This window comes from Panthera tigris, chromosome D4, assembly GCF_018350195.1.
Source record: "Panthera tigris isolate Pti1 chromosome D4, P.tigris_Pti1_mat1.1, whole genome shotgun sequence".
NCBI lineage: Eukaryota > Metazoa > Chordata > Mammalia > Carnivora > Felidae > Panthera > Panthera tigris.
The window spans coordinates 87,718,154-87,737,500 of NC_056672.1; the positions used below are offsets into that span (position 1 = coordinate 87,718,154).

At 52.2% G+C, this 19,347-nt stretch overlaps 1 protein-coding gene across 1 annotated transcript in view; it reads left to right on the forward strand.

Moving 5' to 3' along the window:
- The first annotated feature begins 6,869 nt into the window (after positions 1-6,869).
- The window catches only part of HMCN2 (hemicentin 2), a 143,965-nt gene continuing 131,487 nt past the window's right edge, over positions 6,870-19,347 (forward strand). The window contains 1 exon segment of the mRNA XM_042963505.1: positions 6,870-7,131. Within this exon segment, the coding sequence (XP_042819439.1) occupies positions 6,870-7,131 (262 nt within the window).

Genomic DNA, 19,347 nt, shown 5'->3' on the forward strand with positions numbered 1-19,347 from the left:
TACAATTCAGTGACATTTAGGACACTCACAATGTTATGTATGCAATCATCAATTCCATTTAGTTCCAGGATATTTTTCATCACCCCGAAGGAAACCCCATACCTGCGGGACACTCGCTTCTCACCCACTCCTACCCCCGGCCCCCACTCATCTGCTTTCTGTCTCTAAAGATTTGCCTATTTCATATTCTGGGTATTTCCAGATTCTACTTAGGTGATTCCATATGAATGGAAACATACAACCCGTGGCCTTTCGTGTCCGACTTCTTTTACTTAGCATAATGTTTTTACGGTTCATCCGTGCTCTGGCAAACATGGGTAATTTCTTCTTATTGCTGGATAACATTCTGTTGTTTGGCTAGGCCAAACTCTGTGGATCTGTTCATCTCTGATGGACGTTTGGATTGTGTCCACCTGTCGGCTGTTGTGAGTAATGCTGTTATGAACATGGGTGGACAACCTCGTGTTTGTGCACCTGTTTTCAATTCTTTGGGGTCTCTGCCTAGGAGTGGAATTTCTGGACCACAGTGCAATTCCACGTTTAATCTTTTGAGGAAATGCCAAGCTTCCACAGCGGCTGCCCCACCTTACACCCTTACGCCCTGCTTTTCCTGACCCGGCGTCTTTAAATGTTTTGCCGTGATTTTTCGTGGCTGTCATGCTTCCCTTCCACTACCTGGGGGGCAGGCTCTCAGAATCTCCTGGTCGACAAGAGCCGGTCTGCTGAACAATCCAAGCTAATAAACCGACGAGAAAGGGCGAGGGTCATCTTATCTGAGCCAAGCGCTGTATCTCAGGGGCCTTCTGGAGCAAATTCCTTCACCTTTGTCATGTAACACGGAAGTGGTGCTAATGATGAGCCCTTCGATGACAGGAGGAGAGCCGCAGCTGTGGCAGGAAGGGTCCTGATTTGGGGGCATCGCTCTTTAATGACCCTGTCCCCACCAGAAGCCTGTCCAATTCTGATCACATTCTTCAAACATCTGGGGGGAATTGTTCCAGTAATGGGAGAGTGTAAATTAGGGAGAATTGGTTAAGGAACAAGGATACGGTTTATGGAATTTAATTGTCCCGGTAAAGCTTGTGGGTTTATAACACAGCATGGGAAAGGGCTTGGACTTTTGTTCATCTGTCCATCCATCCGCACAACATTTATTGAGCTCCGCTAGGTGCTGTATAGGGCTTGGGGCTCTGAATGAAACAGAGTCACATGTGGTCTCTGTGCTTTGGGGACATGTTCTTGTGGGTCGCTTTTCTGCAGCTCTTTCCTCAGGGTAAGTTAGCACCTGCCCCAAGGGTTGGAGGCCAAAGGCAATGCATGAGAAGAAACGTAGATATAGAAAAATTGTTTGATATTCCCTTAAACTAGTCATGACGATCAGTGTTCTTAGTTTGTTTGCCGCCTGAGTAGAAACAGTTGTATCAAGTTGTATGCCATATGAAGGAAAATCAAGAGGACGGGCATGTCTCCCTGAGGATGCTTTTGGCTGCAAGTAACAGAGAATGCAAGGCAAGTGCCTTAACCAAGAAGGAAGTGCATTATTGCGCATGATGATAAAGCCACACATGGGCGGCTCCCAAGCTCTCTTCTCATCAGGCTGGCTTCCTCATGGTGTCAGGCTGCAAAGTTCCAGGAGTCCTAGACAGACACGATATCAAGTGGAAGAAGAAGGGCTCTTTCTTCCTTGTGGTTCTTTTTCCAGGAGACTTATAGTTTAGCTTTTACACTTCAGCCTAGGAATCATTTCGAATTAGCTTTTGCGTATGGTGTGAGGTAGGGATCCAGGTTCATTGTAATTCCAGGCAGCTATCCAGTTGTCGTCCTAAGACCATTAGCTGAAAAAGACTTTCCTGTCTCCGAGGGCACCTCTGTCAAACATCAATTGCCCATATATGTGTGGATCTATTTCTAGGCTCTCTTTTTCCATCCTCTTGGCCTTGTCCCCTTTCTTTTTGCCTCTATTACAGCGTTTTCATCACTGTTGTTTTAGAATAAGACTGCAAGTCAGGTGTGTAAGTCCTCTGACTCTGGGGAGACCCCAGCACATGTTCCTTTAAGTCTCATTGGCCAGAACTGCATCAAATGCCCCTCCCCAGAGTGAGACCGCAGGGGTGACCTATCCCATCAGGTTTCCCCTGGAGGGAGGAAAGGGTCACTTTTCCACAAGTCACATGGAAGAAGGGTAGAAATGTGAATCAGAAAGCTGATGGGCTCTGTGTGTGTGTGTGTGTGTGTGTGTGTGTGTGTAAAGCCAGGCTTTCCAGGAAGAAGGAGGGAAAGACTTTAGGGTAAGAAGTCAACAGTGTGTGTCACAATGTATGAAACAGTTCAATGGAATTTTAAATTATGAGGTAGATAGATAGATAGATGATAGATAGGGATGGAGAGGGGGACACAAAAATAAAAGGGATGGACAAGAAACCTCAACTCATTCTGGACATTCTTGCCAGCCACTGATGACAATGACAAAGGTGACAACATGGCCTTAAATGACAACACAGCTTAGCGTCCAGCACAGTGAGCTGCCAATGAGGCAGGCTCTTTCTGCCCTGATGACAGCATCTGGGGCTCGGTGGCACATGAGCTCCGTCCAGGGGTCTGGGTGGCTGGGAGCAAGTCTTAGAGCTCTTGGCTCTGGTTTAGCTCATCTAATTATTTGTTCTTGAAAACATGGGGATGGGCAAGGGTTCCTGTGTCTCTTGAGCTGCTCAAGTATTTCTTGGGACAGTCTCAAACCATTCTTTACGGTACATGTGACTTGGAGGCCGGTTCCCTAGAAGGACCGGATTCGGCAGTAAATCACTCAAGTGATTGGAGCCCTTGGCAGTCATGCAGATTCTAACTTCCTGCCTCCTCCTTCTCCTCAGTAGCTCGGACTCCCTGCTAGCCTTGTCCTCCAGGGCCCTCCCTTCATTCTTTAATTCCTCCCCAGAAGAGAGAAAACAAGGCTTTGAGACTGTTTCCACTTCTCAGGCCCTGGGCGCGTGTCCACAGAGCGATGGCCAACCGCACCTGTTTACCTACATGCTGGTTTTCTCTCGAATCTCATTTTGCCCAGGCAGTTTGGCTAATTATGGATGGGTAGGCTAGTATTCTTCAGCATTACACAGGCGCTAAGTGTCTGAAACCTGAGGCCAAGTCCGGCCCGAGGAGCCGTGCTCCAGACTCCACGTTAGTTCTAGAAGTTTTGCTTGCTGGGAGCCCTGTACGAGGCACCCCCACGTTTCAGAGGCAGCGTGCAGGGGTGGGGCGGATCACAGGCTCTGGAGGAAGGCAGCTGTGATGCAAAATCCAGCCCGGATGCAGGACTTCACCTCTCCGAGCCTCAGTTACTTCATCGGTCACGGGAAGAGTAAATATTGACCTTAGCCGTTGTTAGAGGGGATCTAATGAGGAGGTGATCTCCGCAGAGTGCCTGGCACTCAGTAAGGGTTGGCCAAATGCCCTCCACCCGAGGGACGGGGCAGAGTCCCTCAGGAAGAGGGCTGGGTGGGACGAGGCGAGAGGTGCTTGTGAAAATCAGAGAATCTAATGGGGTCACACTACGGTACATTTAGGGCATGGGACATAAGGAAGGCCCACTGGTAGGGAGGGGCCGCTTTTCTTTGGCCAAGTGTCCAGAGCCCTGGGTTCTGATCCAGCCACCCATCTGGTCTTGGTTCCCCAGTGTAGACACAGTGGACGGGACTGGATTTCCAAGCCAAGGCTGAGGGCGGTGGGGTGAACAATAACAGTGCATGTTTCCTAGATGGGCCAGGCCCACGGTGTTCTCCACAGCAAACATGTGGTATGTTAGGAAACAAACAACTCCTCCGGGACCGCTCCTTCTGGAAATAGGGGAAAAATGCGGATTATCGCCAGTTCAAAAATGTGGGCTCCCAGGTGGCCTGGAAGGTCGGGATGGAAATTGATTGATAAGGCTGGGTCGTTTTCTCTGGGCCTTCTGCTCTCTTGCTCGGTCCTGGGGCCTTGCTCCCTTGGGGGACCACAGTTACAATCTTGGTCAGCACTGAGCATCTGGAGAGGCCCATGCTTGGGGCAGCATACCTGGACGGAGCGACGGGCACCTGCCCAAGGCTCTCTTCCGTGGCAAGTGGGGAGACTTTGTCTCCAGGAGCGGAGACGGTCTTTCGAACGTCTTTCGAACGTCTTTCGAATCCTTCCTGTGCCTCCTAGGGGCTCCTGGAGGCGGTTCTAGAATGGCGAGGATGCAAGAACCATAGGGGGTCCTCCCGTTAGCCCCCCTCCCCCTCAACTAATTCTACGGATGGGGAAACCAAGGGCCAGAGAGGGGGAGGGCCGTGGTCAAGTTCACAAAGCCATTTCAGGACTCAAATCCATGATCCCACAAGCCTTTGGGATCCGCCCAAGGCGACGCATCTTGTTTTCTCTGGGGTCAGCTCTGCTCTTACGTCCTTGGGGAGTAGGTTTATGGCTTCTTGGTGCCTGCAAGTTCGACCCTCTGAACTTCTGCCGCTGTGACCTTTCTGAAATGCAAATTGGATTCGGTTGCTTCCCTCCCTGACACTCTTCAGTGGCTCCCCCGTGTGCCTTCGGAGGAATCCCACACTCTTCACAAACCGATTAAGGTCCTTCAGGATCTGGCCTTCGCCCGCCTCCTCTGCTGTCACCTTTAGGTCACACTGGGCTAGCCGTGGGTGACTCGCGACTCCCTGTCTTTGCACATGCTGTTCCTTCTCCTCCAATGCCCTTCCCCTCTTGTTCTGAAAGGCTTCTCAGGCTCACTCTGTGGCCTCCTGTGACCCCTTAGGCTCAGCCACTCCTTCCTCTGAGCTCCCAGAGCTCTTGGTAATTCCTTTATTAGCACTTATGTCATTGACTTAGAATTATTTGTTTACTTGTCTCTTCTCCCCAGGGTAGGAAGCGTGTCTTCTGCATCTGTGTGTCCCCCCTCCCCCACCAGTGCCTAGCAGAGTGCCTGACGCCCGGCTCAGGCTCAGCCAATGTCTATGGAGTCAATGACTCGAGGAGTTGTTTGTCCCCAAACGTTCCCTGCACTGTGCCTGAGATGTCACCGTCCGTGAGCCCTGCCTGATCCTGGCTCCTGTTCGCCTTTGGGGCCTCTCTTCTCTCTCCAACAGCTGGGGCCTCTCTTCTCTCTCCAACAGCTGGCCCAGCCCTGCCCAGGCTCTGGGGCCAATCACGGAGATTTAAAGAGCCCGCGTTCGGAAGTGCAGGTGACACAACCTTCCGTGAGAGCGGCGGGGAGTTAGACTCTCACGGGGCACTTGGCTCCCACCAAGGCCCTGGTCTAGAAGTGAGTCCCCGAGGACACCCAGGGACGCCTCCCCTCTGCCGCCCACCGTTACCAATGCCCAGCTACCAGGCCTCTCTGATCCCCACTGACCCATTCATGGGGCAGACCTTCCTTGGGCACCTGTCGCGTGCCAGGCACTGGATCTCTGCTGCCACAGAGCTCACAGCCAGTGGGGGGGAAGGGACAGATCTACGGACATGGCCCTGGTGACAGTGTGGGCTGTGCTAGGACGAGGGGGGCAGACTGTGGGGTCACACAGCAAGGGCACTGAGGCAGCCTCAGAGGTGGGCTATGAGCTGAGATTGAAGGGGACTTTCTCCTGGTTGAGGCTCTGAAGGGGCAGGGGCTGGAGAATGCCCCCCTCCCCCCATCCCAACAACCAATCACAGACCCAGAGCCCTTAGCTCTGTCTAGGTGGCTGCCTGTCCCTGTAAGTTCTCTCCGAGGAGGGACCGGGTGGGGAGCTGCTCTCTCTCACATGGCTCTCAAAACCAGGCAGAGGCTCACTGTCTCTCCCTTATCTATTCGGGCAGCATGTGGTGAGTCCCACCCTGTGCCAGAGACTGGGCTGGGAACTGGGGGCTCACTGGGGGAACCAGACACAACCCTGCCCTCAAGGTGCTCAGAGCCAGTGGGGAGAGAGGTGTAGAAACAGGCCAGGAGATCACAGAGGGGCGACCCTCATCCTCTGGAGGAAGTCTTACAACACTTAGGGGAGGCAGCAGAGCCCGGGGGCTCTGGAATCTTTCCAGATACGGCTTCTATCCCTGTCTTCGGTATCTGAGAGCTGACTGACTTCGGCAGATCTGACTTCGCCTGTTTGCAGCGGACTGCGAACGTCAGTTTGCTCATCTGTAAAATGGGGTTGTGTTCGTGGTTTCCCTCCAGGGTTGTAGCGAGCGCTGGAGGGAGTAATAACTATGTAAAAACGCTTAGCACACAGTAGGGGCTCAACTCAGGGGGCTTGACGATAACGGTAATAATTGCAACAGTTGGGAAGCGAGGACCTCTGCGGAAAGAAAAGGCCTTGCAGTGTCGGCGTGTGTTGGGGAGGGGAGGGGGGTGGTTTAGGGGGATGGGTGGGGACAGCAACAAAGCCAAGGCCCCCTGTGGCCAAGCCTCCGGGCCGGCGGTCGCGTCGCCCCTCCCTCTTCCACCCCCACAGCGGGGCGCGCCTTCGGCGGGAAGCGCAGGTGTCCGCGGCTTCCCCGCGCGTCCCCATCCCTCGTCGCCTTGGCGGCGGCCCCAGCTCCCTTCTGCCGTCCGCCCCGCGTCCTCCGCTAACCTCGGGTCTGGACTGGTGAACGGCGGGGCCGGGAAAATTTGAGTCACGGTGGTGGGGGGGGGGGGGAGCGGAGGAGGCGGGCCGTGACCCTGAACGGGGTGGGCTCTAGGACCCGCCTCGGGCTCCCAGCAGGGGGACCCGGCGTGAGCCCGCGTGCCGCACGCACCGGCCCCGACGGAGGGAGACGCCGCGCCGCAGCCTCAGCCGCGCGCCGCGGCCGCTGGGTGCCCCCGGGACGGTCGCGCTCGCCCAGCGACACTCGCGCCTCCACCGCCGCGGCCGCCGGCCGCCCCGGCCCCGCACGCGATGCCCCGGGCGCCGCTCCGGCGGCGGCTGCTGCTGCTGCTGCTGGCGGTCTCCGCGGTGGCGGCGGTGGCCGGCGAGCCCGGGCCGGCGCTGCCCCTCCCCACGGGGGACGCCACCCTGGCCGTCGTCTTCGATGTCACCGGCTCCATGTGGGACGACCTGATGCAGGTGCTCGACGGCGCCTCGCGCATCCTGGAGAGCAGCCTGAGCCGCCGCAGCCAGGCCATCGCCAACTACGCGCTGGTGCCCTTCCACGACCCAGGTAGCGCCCCCGCGGACCCCCTTCGCGCCGCGGGCGCCCGGTCGTGGGCGCTCACCCATTCCCCCCCCCCGCCGGCCGTCGCGCCCTGGGCGCACCTGGAGGGCCGCACGCTGCTCCGCGACCGGGCGGGGGCGCCCTCTCCGCACATGCGCGCTGGCGGACCCCCGCACCTGGGGCGGCCTCCCCTTGCCTGCCCCGGGGAACCTGCTGGCTCCCTGCCCCGCGCCTCCCGGGTTGCGGGGTTGCGGACCCAGGCCTAGTGACCGAGAGCCAGCCTCTTGGCTGTGGGTCTGAAGCAGGTGACCTCACCTTCCTGAGCCTCGCTTGCCTTAGCAGCGAAACGGGGTGGGAACTGTCCCCAACCCTTGCTGACCCGTGGATCACGACGCATTCGTGCCCAGGGCCCGGCACGCGACGAGCCCTTGCGCGGTTTGCGTTTTGACTTCCTTGTTCCTTTCTTAGACTTTGCTCCCAGCAAGGGCTTCGGAGGCCAAAAGAGCCCCCAGAGGCAGGCAAACACACCCACCCCTGCCTCGGTTTGGCCCTCGGTTTTCCCTAGGAAAACGGCGGCTCCTCCGGGTGGCCTCCACCTGCCCGATTCTCACGCCCCCCCCCCCCCCGCGCGCCGCGCCTTGTCCCCTGCAGCCACCCAACTTTCAGCTCAGCGTGAGGGGCACGGCCTTGAAAAGGGTCCCTGGGAGACCCCACGGTGGGGAGGTCGGGGAAACCGCTGCGGTGTCTGTGCAGAGCTCTAACTTTCTGAGCAGCGGGACCGCTTTTTCGCCAACATTTTTTTGATGAGAAATTTCAGATTTACATCAGAATGGGGAGGGGGGAGGGCGGAGGGCATCGAACACCTATCTGCACCCCCCCCCCCCACCATGATCCTATGATTATTGTTTTAGAGTTTTATCCGGTCTCTCCATCGAGCCACCTTTCCATCCAGAACGATAGCTTTATAAAGCCAAAAAACAATAAAAATGGCAGATTCCTTGCAAAATTGGATTACAAAGTGCCTTGGGCTGAGAAAATACGCAATGACCCATGGCTATATGAGATAGGAATCCTTTTGTTGTTGTTGTTGAAGGATTTGCCTTTATTAATTACCACAGCATCACAGATTTGCAAAATGGGCAACAGCGGGTGTGATATAATCCCCACGCAGCCCCCCAGGCTCTGCTTCCATGAGTTCTGGGTTCTGCGGAGCTCTGCTGCTCAAAACCCAGAGGCCAGGGGGTCTAGAAAAATATTTCTGGGAGCATTAAAAGGATAGCTCCCACCTCCGGGTGGCGGGCAGTTGTGAAGCCATGGGGTATGGGGTGTCCTGGGGTTTCAGCTCAGACCCAAGTCACCCTCTATCCAACCCCCACCCCCCCCTTTCTGGGTCATTCTCGGGCTTCCAGAAGCCATCGCCTGGAAAGAGCTGAGAGATCATCCAATCTACCCCTTTTTCTTAAAAGTGAGAATCTGAGTCTCAGGACACGGATGGGGCTTCCCCAAAACCACCTGCTAGGATGATGTAATTTCGGATTCATGACCCACATTTGTCTCTAAAATGCTTGGTCGCATCGCAGGGCAGGATAGGAGCCTGCTGGAGCCAGACATAGCGTCCCGGGGTCCAGGCTGGGGCTCCTGAGGGCTGTTCTCCCTGCCCCCCCCCCCCCCCCCCCCGTAGCTGCAGGCTTCTGGAAGCTGCCAAATGATTACCACCCCCCAGCTTTCCTCCCTTCCCTGGAAGCTGAGCAGGTGTGCGTGCAACTCTCCGACCTTCACTGAGTCCTCTATGAAACGAAAACCCCAATACCCCGCCCCGTTCCCCCAAACCACCCTCCCTACAGACACCCCCAGGTCTGGGCACCCCGGCGTTTACTGAGCCCCTTCTGTGTGCACAGCCTTTGTGAGGCCCCCAGCGTGAAGGGGGCAGGCATCCTGCTGGGGACAGGCCAGGTGGAGAGTGGAAAGTATCACCTGGCTCCCGTACCAGCTCCCGACGATGGGTCGGTCAGCAAGGAAGGGCCCCGACCAAAGGCTCTCTGCGGAAGCAGCGTTGGAGCAGGGCTTGGACACGCATGAGCGTTTATCTGCTTTTGACCACGTGCCTGGCCCTTGCTGGGTGCTGGCCATGCAGCGGGGGTGGCGGTCTCCCTGAGTACGTGGAGGGGGGCTGCGTGGTGGCTGACATGTCCGGGCAGGTGTGTGTGGCAGCTGGGAGCGTAGGAGTGAAATGGGAAGGTGGGAAGGGCAAGGCTGGTCCCGGCTCTGACTTGAGCACTGGGGGGTTTGGAGCACTTAGATTTCCTTGTATGGGCTGCGAGCGGCCACCGAGGGTTTCTGAGCAGGGATTAGACGGTGGTTTACGTTCAGCTGTCTTTTGAATCGGCCAGTGGAATTCTCTCTGGTGGAAGAGAAGCTTCAGAAGCAGGGCTTTTAGCTGACTGTTCGGGCCCCCAAGGCCCCCATACATAGAGGGTCTTCTTAAAGGAGACCCCCCCCCCCATCCTAAACCCAGAGGGCCAGTCTTTGTAGGGCGAATATCAGTGGTTCTGGACTACAAGTGTTTGGAGAGAAACCAGGACCTGTGCTTTGAAATATTCTTAAAGTTTTTTTCTTTTTTTTAAGTTTATTTATTTATTTTGAGAGAGTGGGGGGAGGAGCAGACAGAGAGAGAGAGAGAGAGAGAGAGAGAATCCCAAGCAGGCTCCACACCACCAGCACTGAGCCCGAATCAGGGCTCGAACCCACGAACCACAAGATCAGGACCTGAGCAGAAGTCAGACGCTTAACCGACAGAGCCACCCAGGCGCCCCCTTCTTAACAAGTTTTTAAATGAAAGAAAGTGCTGTGTTCCCATCCTAGAAACTTAGCGTTTTGGTAACGGTTTCATCTTGGCTGAAAATTCAGCTCGTTTTCAGGTTTTCGTTATTAACGTGTTGCCAAAAACACCCCCGTGTGCAAATAAGTCTGTCTGTCTCTGATCGGCTTTTTTTTGCAGGATTCGGTTTCTGGAAGCAGAATTCCTAGGCCGTTTTTAACACACCGAATGGGTGGGCAGCTCTTCAGATTGTTTTCCAAAATGTGTCAGGAGTTGAAACTTGCACCAGGAGGCTTTGAGGGGCCAGTTTCAGAGCAACTACCCCCCAACGCTGGGAATTAAGATTAAACCGTTTTTTTTTTCCTAATTCAAAAGATGGAAAATATCTCCTTATTTTAATTTCTAGTGAACTTCACTACATTTTCAAGGGTTCACGAGATTTTGGTTTCCTTATCAGTCACTGTGAGGACTTTATATTGACAGTATTAACTGTTTTTTTGTTAAGTGGTTAGTATATTTCCTGATTGTTTGCCTTTTAATATTTGTGATTCCTGGTGTTCTGAGTTTTAAACACGTATGTCGCAAAATCGATTGACTTTTGCTCTTTGTAGTTTCTTTACCTACGTGCTTAGAAAAAAATTTTCTTTTCTGTCACAAAGTCAGTTAGGGACATGTTCTTTTTTTTTTAATTTTTTTTTTTAAGTTTATTTATTTTTGAGACAGAGAGAGACAGAGCATGAACGGGGGAGGGTCAGAGAGAGAGGGAGACACAGAATCGGAAGCAGGCTCCAGGCTCTGAGCCATCAGCCCAGAGCCCGACGCAGGGCTCGAACTCACGGACCGCGAGATCGTGACCTGAGCCGAAGTCGGACGCTTAACCGACTGAGCCAGCCAGGCGCCCCTAGGTACATGTTCTAGATTGCTTTTCATTGGTTTTCTCCTTATATTTAAATCTTTAACCTGGAATTTTTTAAAAAGTTGGTGTAAAAGTCATCTAACGTAATTCCTAGAATGGGATAATTGTTCAGGTACATTCTAACAATCTTCTTCTTCCCCCCTCCCCCCCATTTATTTGGATCCTGTCCTTATCTCCCATGACTTTATCTCTTAAGAATTTATCTGGGGGCGCCTGGGTGGCTCAGTCAGTTAAGCGTCGGATTTCAGCTCAGGTCATGATCTCACGGTTTGTGAGTTCGAACCCCCGCATTGGGCTCTCTGCTGTCAGCCTGGAGCCCGCTTCAGGTCCTCTAGCCCTCCCCCGCCTCTCAAAAATAAATAAACATTTTGTTAAAAAAACAAAAAGCGGGGCGCCTGGGTGGCTCAGTGGGTTGAGTGTCCGACTTCCGCTGAGGTCATGATCTCACGGTTCATGGGTTCGAGCCCCACATCAGGCTCTGTGCTGACGGGTCAGAGTCTGGAGCCTGCTTCGGGTTCTGTGTCTCCTTCTCTCTCTGTCCCCCCACCCCCGTGCTCTGTCTGTCTCTCTCCCTCTCTCAAAAGTAAATAAACATTAAAAAGAAAAACCCTTTTTTTCCCCCTGCTTTACTGAGATCCAAGGGATGCATATGTTGGGTTAGCATCAGGCAATGCGACCTGTTGATTTGATGCGTGTGTATATTGCAAAACGATTACCACCATAGCGATAGCGAACACCTACGGTCGCGTCCGTAATTGCCATTTCTTTTTTGTGGTGAGAACATTTAATATCTGCTCTTTGGCCACATTCAAGTATATGATACGGTATTAGCCATAATCACCATGCTGTACGTTAGAACTCCAGAACTCATTTACCTTCTTCCTTTTTTTTTTTTTTTTAATGCTTATTTATTTATTTTTCAGAGCGGGGAGAAAGAGAGAGTGAGCGGGCGTGAGCAGGGGAGGGGCAGAGAAGGAGAGAGAGAGAGTCTGAAGCAGGCTCCACGCTGACAGCCGCGAGCCTGATGTGGGGCTAGAACTCACAAACCGCGAGATCATGACCTGAGCTGAAGTCAGACGCTTAACCGACTGAGACACCCAGGTGCCCCTCTACTCTCTGTTGCGGAGTTTGGCTTTTTCAGATCCCACATGTCAGGGAGATCATACAGCATTTATCTTTCCTGGTCTGACTTAGTTCAGTTAGCATAATGCCCTCAAGGCCCATCCGTGCTATGGCAAATGGCAGAATTTCCTTTCTCATGGCCGGATAATATTCCATGATGTAGAATCGTCTTTATCCATTCATCCGTTGATGGTTAAAAGAAATTTCAGGGGCACCTGGCTGGGCTCAGTCCATGAAGCATGTGATTCTTGATCTTGGGGTTGAGAGTTTGAGCCCTACAGTGGGTGTAGAGATAATTTAAAAAAGTAAAAAAAAAAATCTTAATTTTTTAAATTAAACTTAATTTTAATATAGTTTCGTTTTATTATTTTTAGCACAGTTTTATTTCAGATTTACAGAATTCTTACGAAGATAGTACAGAAGTTCCCGTATGCCCAACTCCTTGTTCCTCCTATTATAATATCTTACGTTACTGCGGTACATTTATCACAATCGACCAACCAAGATTGATGTATTATTATTTTAATTTTTTAAAAAATATATATTTTTGAGAGAGAGAGAGAGACAGAGCATGATTGGGGGAGGGGCAGAGGGAGAGGGGGAGACACAGAATCCAAAACAGGCTCCGGGCTCTGAGCTGTCAGCACAGAGCCCGACACGGGGCTCGAACTCACGAACTGAGCCACCCAGGCGCCCCGACTGATGTGTTGTTATTAACCAAAGTGCGTTCTTTATTCACATTTCCTCAGTTTTCCCTTCATGTCCTTTTTCTGAATCCCATCCAGGATCCCACGTTATATATTCAGTTGCCATGTCCCCTTAGGCTCCTTTGGCTGTGAGAGTCTCCCAGGCTTTGTTTTTGATGACCTTGACGGTTTTGATGAGGATCACTCGGATGTTTTGTCCCTCAGTCACGATTTGTTTGGTGTTTTTCTCCGGTTAGAGCGGGTGGTGGGAGGGAGAGCACACGTGTAATGCCTTTCTGGTCGCGTCCGGCCACGGGTGCACGCTGTCGATACGACGTATCACTGTCGATGTTGACCTCGGTCACACGCTGAGGCGTCCGTTGTCTCTGCAGCGAAGTGACTCTTTTCTTTCTCCCTTTCCGTACCGTCCTCTTTGGAAGACAAGTCCCTAGGTGCGACCCCCACTGAAGAAATGGGACGTTGTGCGCCACCTTATTAGGGCTGGAGAATCTGCATAAATTATTTGGAATTCTTCTGGATCAGAGCCTTGTCCCTTCTTCCCCATTTATTCACTCATCCAGTCCTTTACATAGCTCACATGTATTATGTAGTTATTTCGGACACCGGGTTCTAATCCAGTGCTGCTTTATTTTTGTAGCTCTGTTTTTCCAGCTTTGGTCATTGGAAGCTCTTCTGTTGGCTCTTGGGTGTGTGTGCAAGTGTGTGTGTGTGTGTGTGTGTGTGTGTGTGTATAAGCACTATTCTTACTTTCTGGCACTACAGACGTTCAAGACCCGTCTTCTGTATTTCCTGCCCCCATCCTGGATGTAACAATGCATCCAAGAGTCCCTGGCTCCTTTTATTGAAAAATGGTGTCAGAAAATAGGATCTGGGTGCTAGGGGTGCTGGGGTGTCACTGTTTCTAGATCATTAGCTGACAGAGCAAAGAAATAGGCGCTGTATAGTAACCTGCGTGTATACCTGTAGCTGTGAGTGTTTACCTGTGTCTACACGGAGCCGTGCGTGACTTCGTACCGATGCCTCCAGCTCTGATTTTGTTACCACGTGGATCATTCCAGCCTTCTCCCCTTGCCGATCTATGAGCCCTGACCCCCACAGGGACAAACCTGGCCCCCCCCCCCCCCCCGCAGCCACCTTGCGTTTATTTAACTGTTATGGAACTATTTATGGAACTGTTCAGTTCCACTGTACGTAGAAGTGGTGGGAGTGTTGTTACTTTGCACCCCATGGGAGACAACCCTGTTAACCAGAGGACAGTTCTTTGGCCTTTGGTCTTACAGACTTATTTCCAGAGCGACTTAGGTCAGTCCCTGATCTGTAATCTTTTTATTCATCTGCTTCCTTTTCAAAATACTCTTGAACATTTATTCCGTTACATTTTTTTTTTAGTGTTGATTTATTTTTGAGAGAGAGAGAGAGAGAGAGAGAGAGAGACAGAGCATGAACAGGGGAGGGGCCGAGAGATAGGGAGACACAGAATCCGAAGCAGGCTCCAGGCTCCGAGCTGTCAGCACAGAGCCTGACGTGGGGCTCGAACTCAGGAACCGTGAGATCATGATCTAGGCTGAAGTCGGTCGCGTAACCAACTGAGCCACCCGGGTGCCCCGAACATTTATTCTTTCAGATGGCAAAACAGAAGAACTGAGTCCACTTCCAAAAAAAAAAAAAAAAAAAATTCCTGTTGTGATTTTCTTTGGAATTGTGTGAAATCTTGATTTGGGGAAAATTGTCATTAAATTAAAATCGTCATTAAAAAGTTCGGTTGTTTCCATCTAGGATGCGTGCCTCTTCCTTTGTTCACATATTTATTTCCTTTCGTAAGGAGTTATAGTTTTTTTTTCTCCCTTATACGTTCCACCCATTTCTTTTAAAGATCATTTCTAAGTATTTTGTTTTTTGTTACTATTTTGACTAGGAATTTTTTTTCCATTACATTTTTTGCAAATGAGTATTGCTGGTATGTTGGAAAGCAATTCATTTTCATATATTTATTCTGTTTCCAACGTTCTTGCTGAAGTTGTTCTATTATTTTTTTTAACTAGTTCTAACTTTTTGGGTAATGGCTCAAGTTTCCATTGCCTATCGAAATTATAATATTGTCTTGCTTTTCCAATCAAATATTTCACTGATTTGAAATGCCTTTTGTTCTTTCTCAGCCAAAAACTTTCAAAAAAATTTTTATGTTTATTTTTGAGAGAGAGAGAGAGAGAGAGAGAGAGAGAAACAGAGTACGAGCAGGGGAGGGGCAAAGAGAGGGGCAGAGAGAGGGGAAGACACAGAATCTGAAGCAGGCTCCAGGCTCGGAGCTGTCAGCACAGAGCCTGATACAGGGCTCGAACCCACGAACCGTGAGATCATGACCTGGGCCGAAGTCGGACGCTTAACGAACTGAGCCACCCAGGCGCCCCCAGAACTTTCAGAACAATGCTAAATACACAAACAACGGCCGTGGTCATTCTCGCCTTGCCTCTGATTGTGCACTGCGATGTGACGTTGGCTCTCGATTTGAGGTTTTCCTCATCAGGTGAACGAGGACGATGCTTTCATTCCTAATTTACTAAGGGTAAAAAACAAAACAAAAAAACCCACCCCAAAACACAAAACCCCGAACAGGGATGGGCGCTGAATTTTAGCCAGTGACTTTCTGGCTGTTTGAGGTATTCGTAAGCTCTTTTTCCTGTTGACCTATTGATATGATTCCTTCGTCTCTAACTACTTCCACGTTCCTTCCAGAAGCCCTGCTCAGTTGTGGATTATTCTTTCGTATACAGCTGGATTCCATTTGCCAGTGTCTCATTGGGGAGTTTTGCGTTCTGTTTCAGCTCAGATCAGTAAGTGACATTCTTTCTTTGTGCCCTCTGTCAAGTGTTGGCATCAGGGCTTAGCTCTTTTGTTTATTTAAAAGCAACTTTAATGTTTATTTTTGAGAGAGAGAGAGACAGAGACTGAGACAGAGCGTGAGCAGGGGAGGGGCAGAGTGAGAGGGAGACACAGACTCCAAAGCAGGCTCCAGGCTCTGAGCTGTCCGCACAGAGCCCGAGGCGGGGCTCGAACTCATGAACCGCGAGATCACGACCCGAGCTGAAGTCGAACTCTTAACCGAGTGAGCCACCCAGGTGCCCCTTGTCTTTTTTTTTTTTTTTTTAAAGTAAGCTCTACACATGGCCCAGGGCTCAAACTCACAACCCCAAGTTCAAGAGTTGCATACCCCATGGACTGAACCACCCAGGTGCCTCTATTTATTTATTTATTTATTTATTTATTTATTTATTGTAAAAATTTTTTAAAAATGTTTTTATTTATTTTTGAGACAGAGAGAGAGCATGAGCAGGGGAGGGGGCAGAGTGAGAGGGAGACACAGAATCTGAAGCAGGCTCCAGGCTCTGAGCTGTCAGCACAGAGCCCGATGCGGGGCTCGAACTCATGGACTGTGAGATCATGACCTGAGCTGATTAACCGATTAACGGACTGAGCCACCCAGGCGCCCCAGGGCTTAGCTCTTTTAGTTAATAACTATAATTATTAAGTTTTCTCCCCAAATTGCAAATTAAAAACAAAATCATTCATTTATTTTTTGTGGCCACCTCTACATCCAACGGGGGACTTGAACTTAACAACCCCGAGATCCAGAGTCACATGCTCTGCTAACTGAGCCCGACAGGCCCCAAATTGTAAAATTAATACACGCTTGTGAAATATTCTAATAATACTGCTCTCAGGGGATACAAATACTTTGAATAATTTTGCATCCCTCCAGACCACGTGTGCGTGTAATTCACTCCTACACATAGATGCACTTGATTTTTTTATGACACGAAAAATGGGATCATACGATGCATAGTGTTCTGCACGTTGCTTTTCTCCCCCGTGCAACACCCCAGCGATCTCTTTCCATGTCAGGAAATATAAATCCACCTCACTGTTTTTAACGACTCCAAAAGATGCGACAGAAGGGATCTTCGTTTATCTGGGTCCTATCTTGATTTATCCAGCTGCGCCCATATTGTGGGAAATAGATGGCTTTCAGCTCCTTTCCCGCAAACGCTCACGCGTTTGCAAACATATCCGAATGATAGATCCCAGGCACGCCGTTGCTCTGTGAAGGCACGTGAGCGTTTTCAGTTTTGGTAACGAGATTGTCCTCCAGAAATGCTGTACTGCCCCGCCCTCCTGGCACAGTATGAGACTGGGTTTTTCCCACATACCTTGCCGGCATCGGGGGACATCATTCTTCCCTGGTTTGCTAATTTGCCGGGTGTGAAATGGTGTCCTGTCTTAACTTGCATATGTTGGATCGTTGGTGGGTTCCAGCATCTTCTCTGGGTCACCAGGCGCACCGTCAGCTTTCCTCAGGGAGGAGGGGTGTCAGCCTCCTGTCACCTCGGAGTGCCATTGCTGTTAACCAGCCTCTCATGAAATAGATCTGATTGGTTCTAGCTCTGAGGGGACGGTCCACCACCCCTGGCCGCCCTCCCCCCACTCCTCTGTGCATGCTTCTCACCTTGGAGGCTGGGGGCTCTGAGCTGCCTTCGAGCCGTGAGCTGGGTTAGGCACGTCCCCGAGGAGAAGTGGCAAGATAAGGGCGCGGTGGGTCTGAGGACAGGAGGCTGCCTGAAGGGGCTGGGCTGATGCGTTAGGCTGGTCCCCAGGGATCCCTGACAGACCCACCTTTCACTCGCTCAATAGGCAATTCTCGAAGGATGACCACGGGCCAGGCGGGGCTCCAGCTTGCCGTGGCACCTTTAGTCCAGCTGGGCCCACAGCAAAGGGCCAAGTTCGTTAACCACAGTGTGGTCCCTGATACAGAGAGGCCTTAGCTGCTCTGAGAGGTGGGGATACATGGATGATGTTGAGCCGAGATAGAGAGGTGCTGGGTGGGTCGGGCAGAGCCCGTCCGGGCTGGGGAGGAGCACTGCAGGCTGAGGGGACAGCGGATATGATGGCTCTGAGGCTGCCAGGAATGTGGATGTGAACGTCTCTTTAAAGATGGCAGGGATTGGCTGATGCAGACAGTCGGGGCAGAGCCCGACTCCATTGGGTGTTGGGGGCGAGGGCCCCTCCGTGCGGATCTGGACTCCTGGACACCAAGGAGGAGGTGGAGGAAGGTTCTGGGGCCATATTGGCTCTTTGGACAGCGTCACTTGTCCAGCTGTTTCCTGCCCCCACCATGTCTGTCCTTTGCGGGCGTTTTCAAGGGAGTCGCGTTCACCCAGCCCTGGGCTCAGGGATGGTGGGGAGCCTAGCAGGCTAGACTTCACTTTCCCCAGCCCCTGCCTGGTAGAAATGGGAAGACGGTGTGCCCGAGAGGGGATGAAATTGTGCCCGCGATGGTGGCAGACTGTGGGACCCTACCCCGGGGTCACTGCAGCTGGAGGAGGGGGTGGGCGTGAATCCAGACTTGGCCCCAGGACTCCCGCCCTGCTTTTAAGGGGGAGGGGGGAGGGGCAGGCCCCAGGAAGAGTCCTTGACATGAGGTCGTTCGGAGGCCGGACCGGCAGTGCCTGGCTGGAGCCCTGACCGACGTCACTGGGGCACAGGATTCTGGGTAACGGGCTGGAGCATCACCTGGGTGTGATCCTCCCGTGTCCCAGGGGCTCCACACCCTCCCCTGGTCAGGGTGGAAAAAAATCCGCCTGAGGAGAGATGGTTCCAGGCCAGGCTTCTGGGGCTCAGATGCTCAAGGGCGGCACGAGAGGAGCCAAGGTCACGGGTTTAATGATTTTTGCAGCCGGGCGGTCGTTGAGACCTTGAATGTGGGGCTGGATGGACCCACTTTGAATCCCACCTCTACTGCTTGGGTGGTGGGGGGGTCACCTCACCTCCCCGGGCCCCAAATTCTCATCTGTGAAATGGGGATAATAAACAGTTGACTTCTCAGGGCAGAGAACGGCACCTGGTGCTTCGTACATACTAAAAGGGTGGTAACTGTCCCCATCATCATCGTCACCCTTGTTTTCGGAGGCAGCCCAGCCGGTGGCAGAGGGGGCGTTGGGGGCGAACAGGTGGGTCTGGACGTTGTGCCCTCCCCCAAATTCATGTCCTTCCTAGAACCTCAGGATGCGACCTTATTTGGACAGAGGATCATTGCAGGTGCGATGAGTCAGGATGGGGTCATACTGAGGTAGAGTGGGCCCTTATCCAACACGATCGATGCCCTCATAAGAAGGAGAGACGCAGGGACAGCACAGGGAGAAAGCCCTGTGACAACGGGGGGAAGGCCCGAGCGCTTTACCAGCCAAGGAACGCCGAGGGTTGCTGGTGTTGCCTTCAGAGAGAGCACGGCCCTGCCGACACCCGGATTGTGGACTGCTGGCCTCAAGAATTGCAAGAAGGGAAATAGTTCTGTTGTTAAAAGCTACTGAGTTTGTGGTGTTCTCTTACGGTGGCCCCAGGACACTAGCACAGACGTTAACTATCGCTTACCAGCTGTTTGACCTTCACTGAGGGCGTTGTCTCCTCTCTAAGTCTTGGTATCCTCCGTGGTTACAGGGAGATATTTATTACGAGAACTGAGCTCAAATTATCAATATCATGCTAGCCAGGCCGGCATGCTAAGAGGTGGGGTGATGAGAGCTTTTTGTCCAGAGCCAGCCCTGCCTGGACAGGGTGAAGGAAGGAGATGGGGAGGCTCGCGAGACCCCTTCCAGTGGGTAAACTCA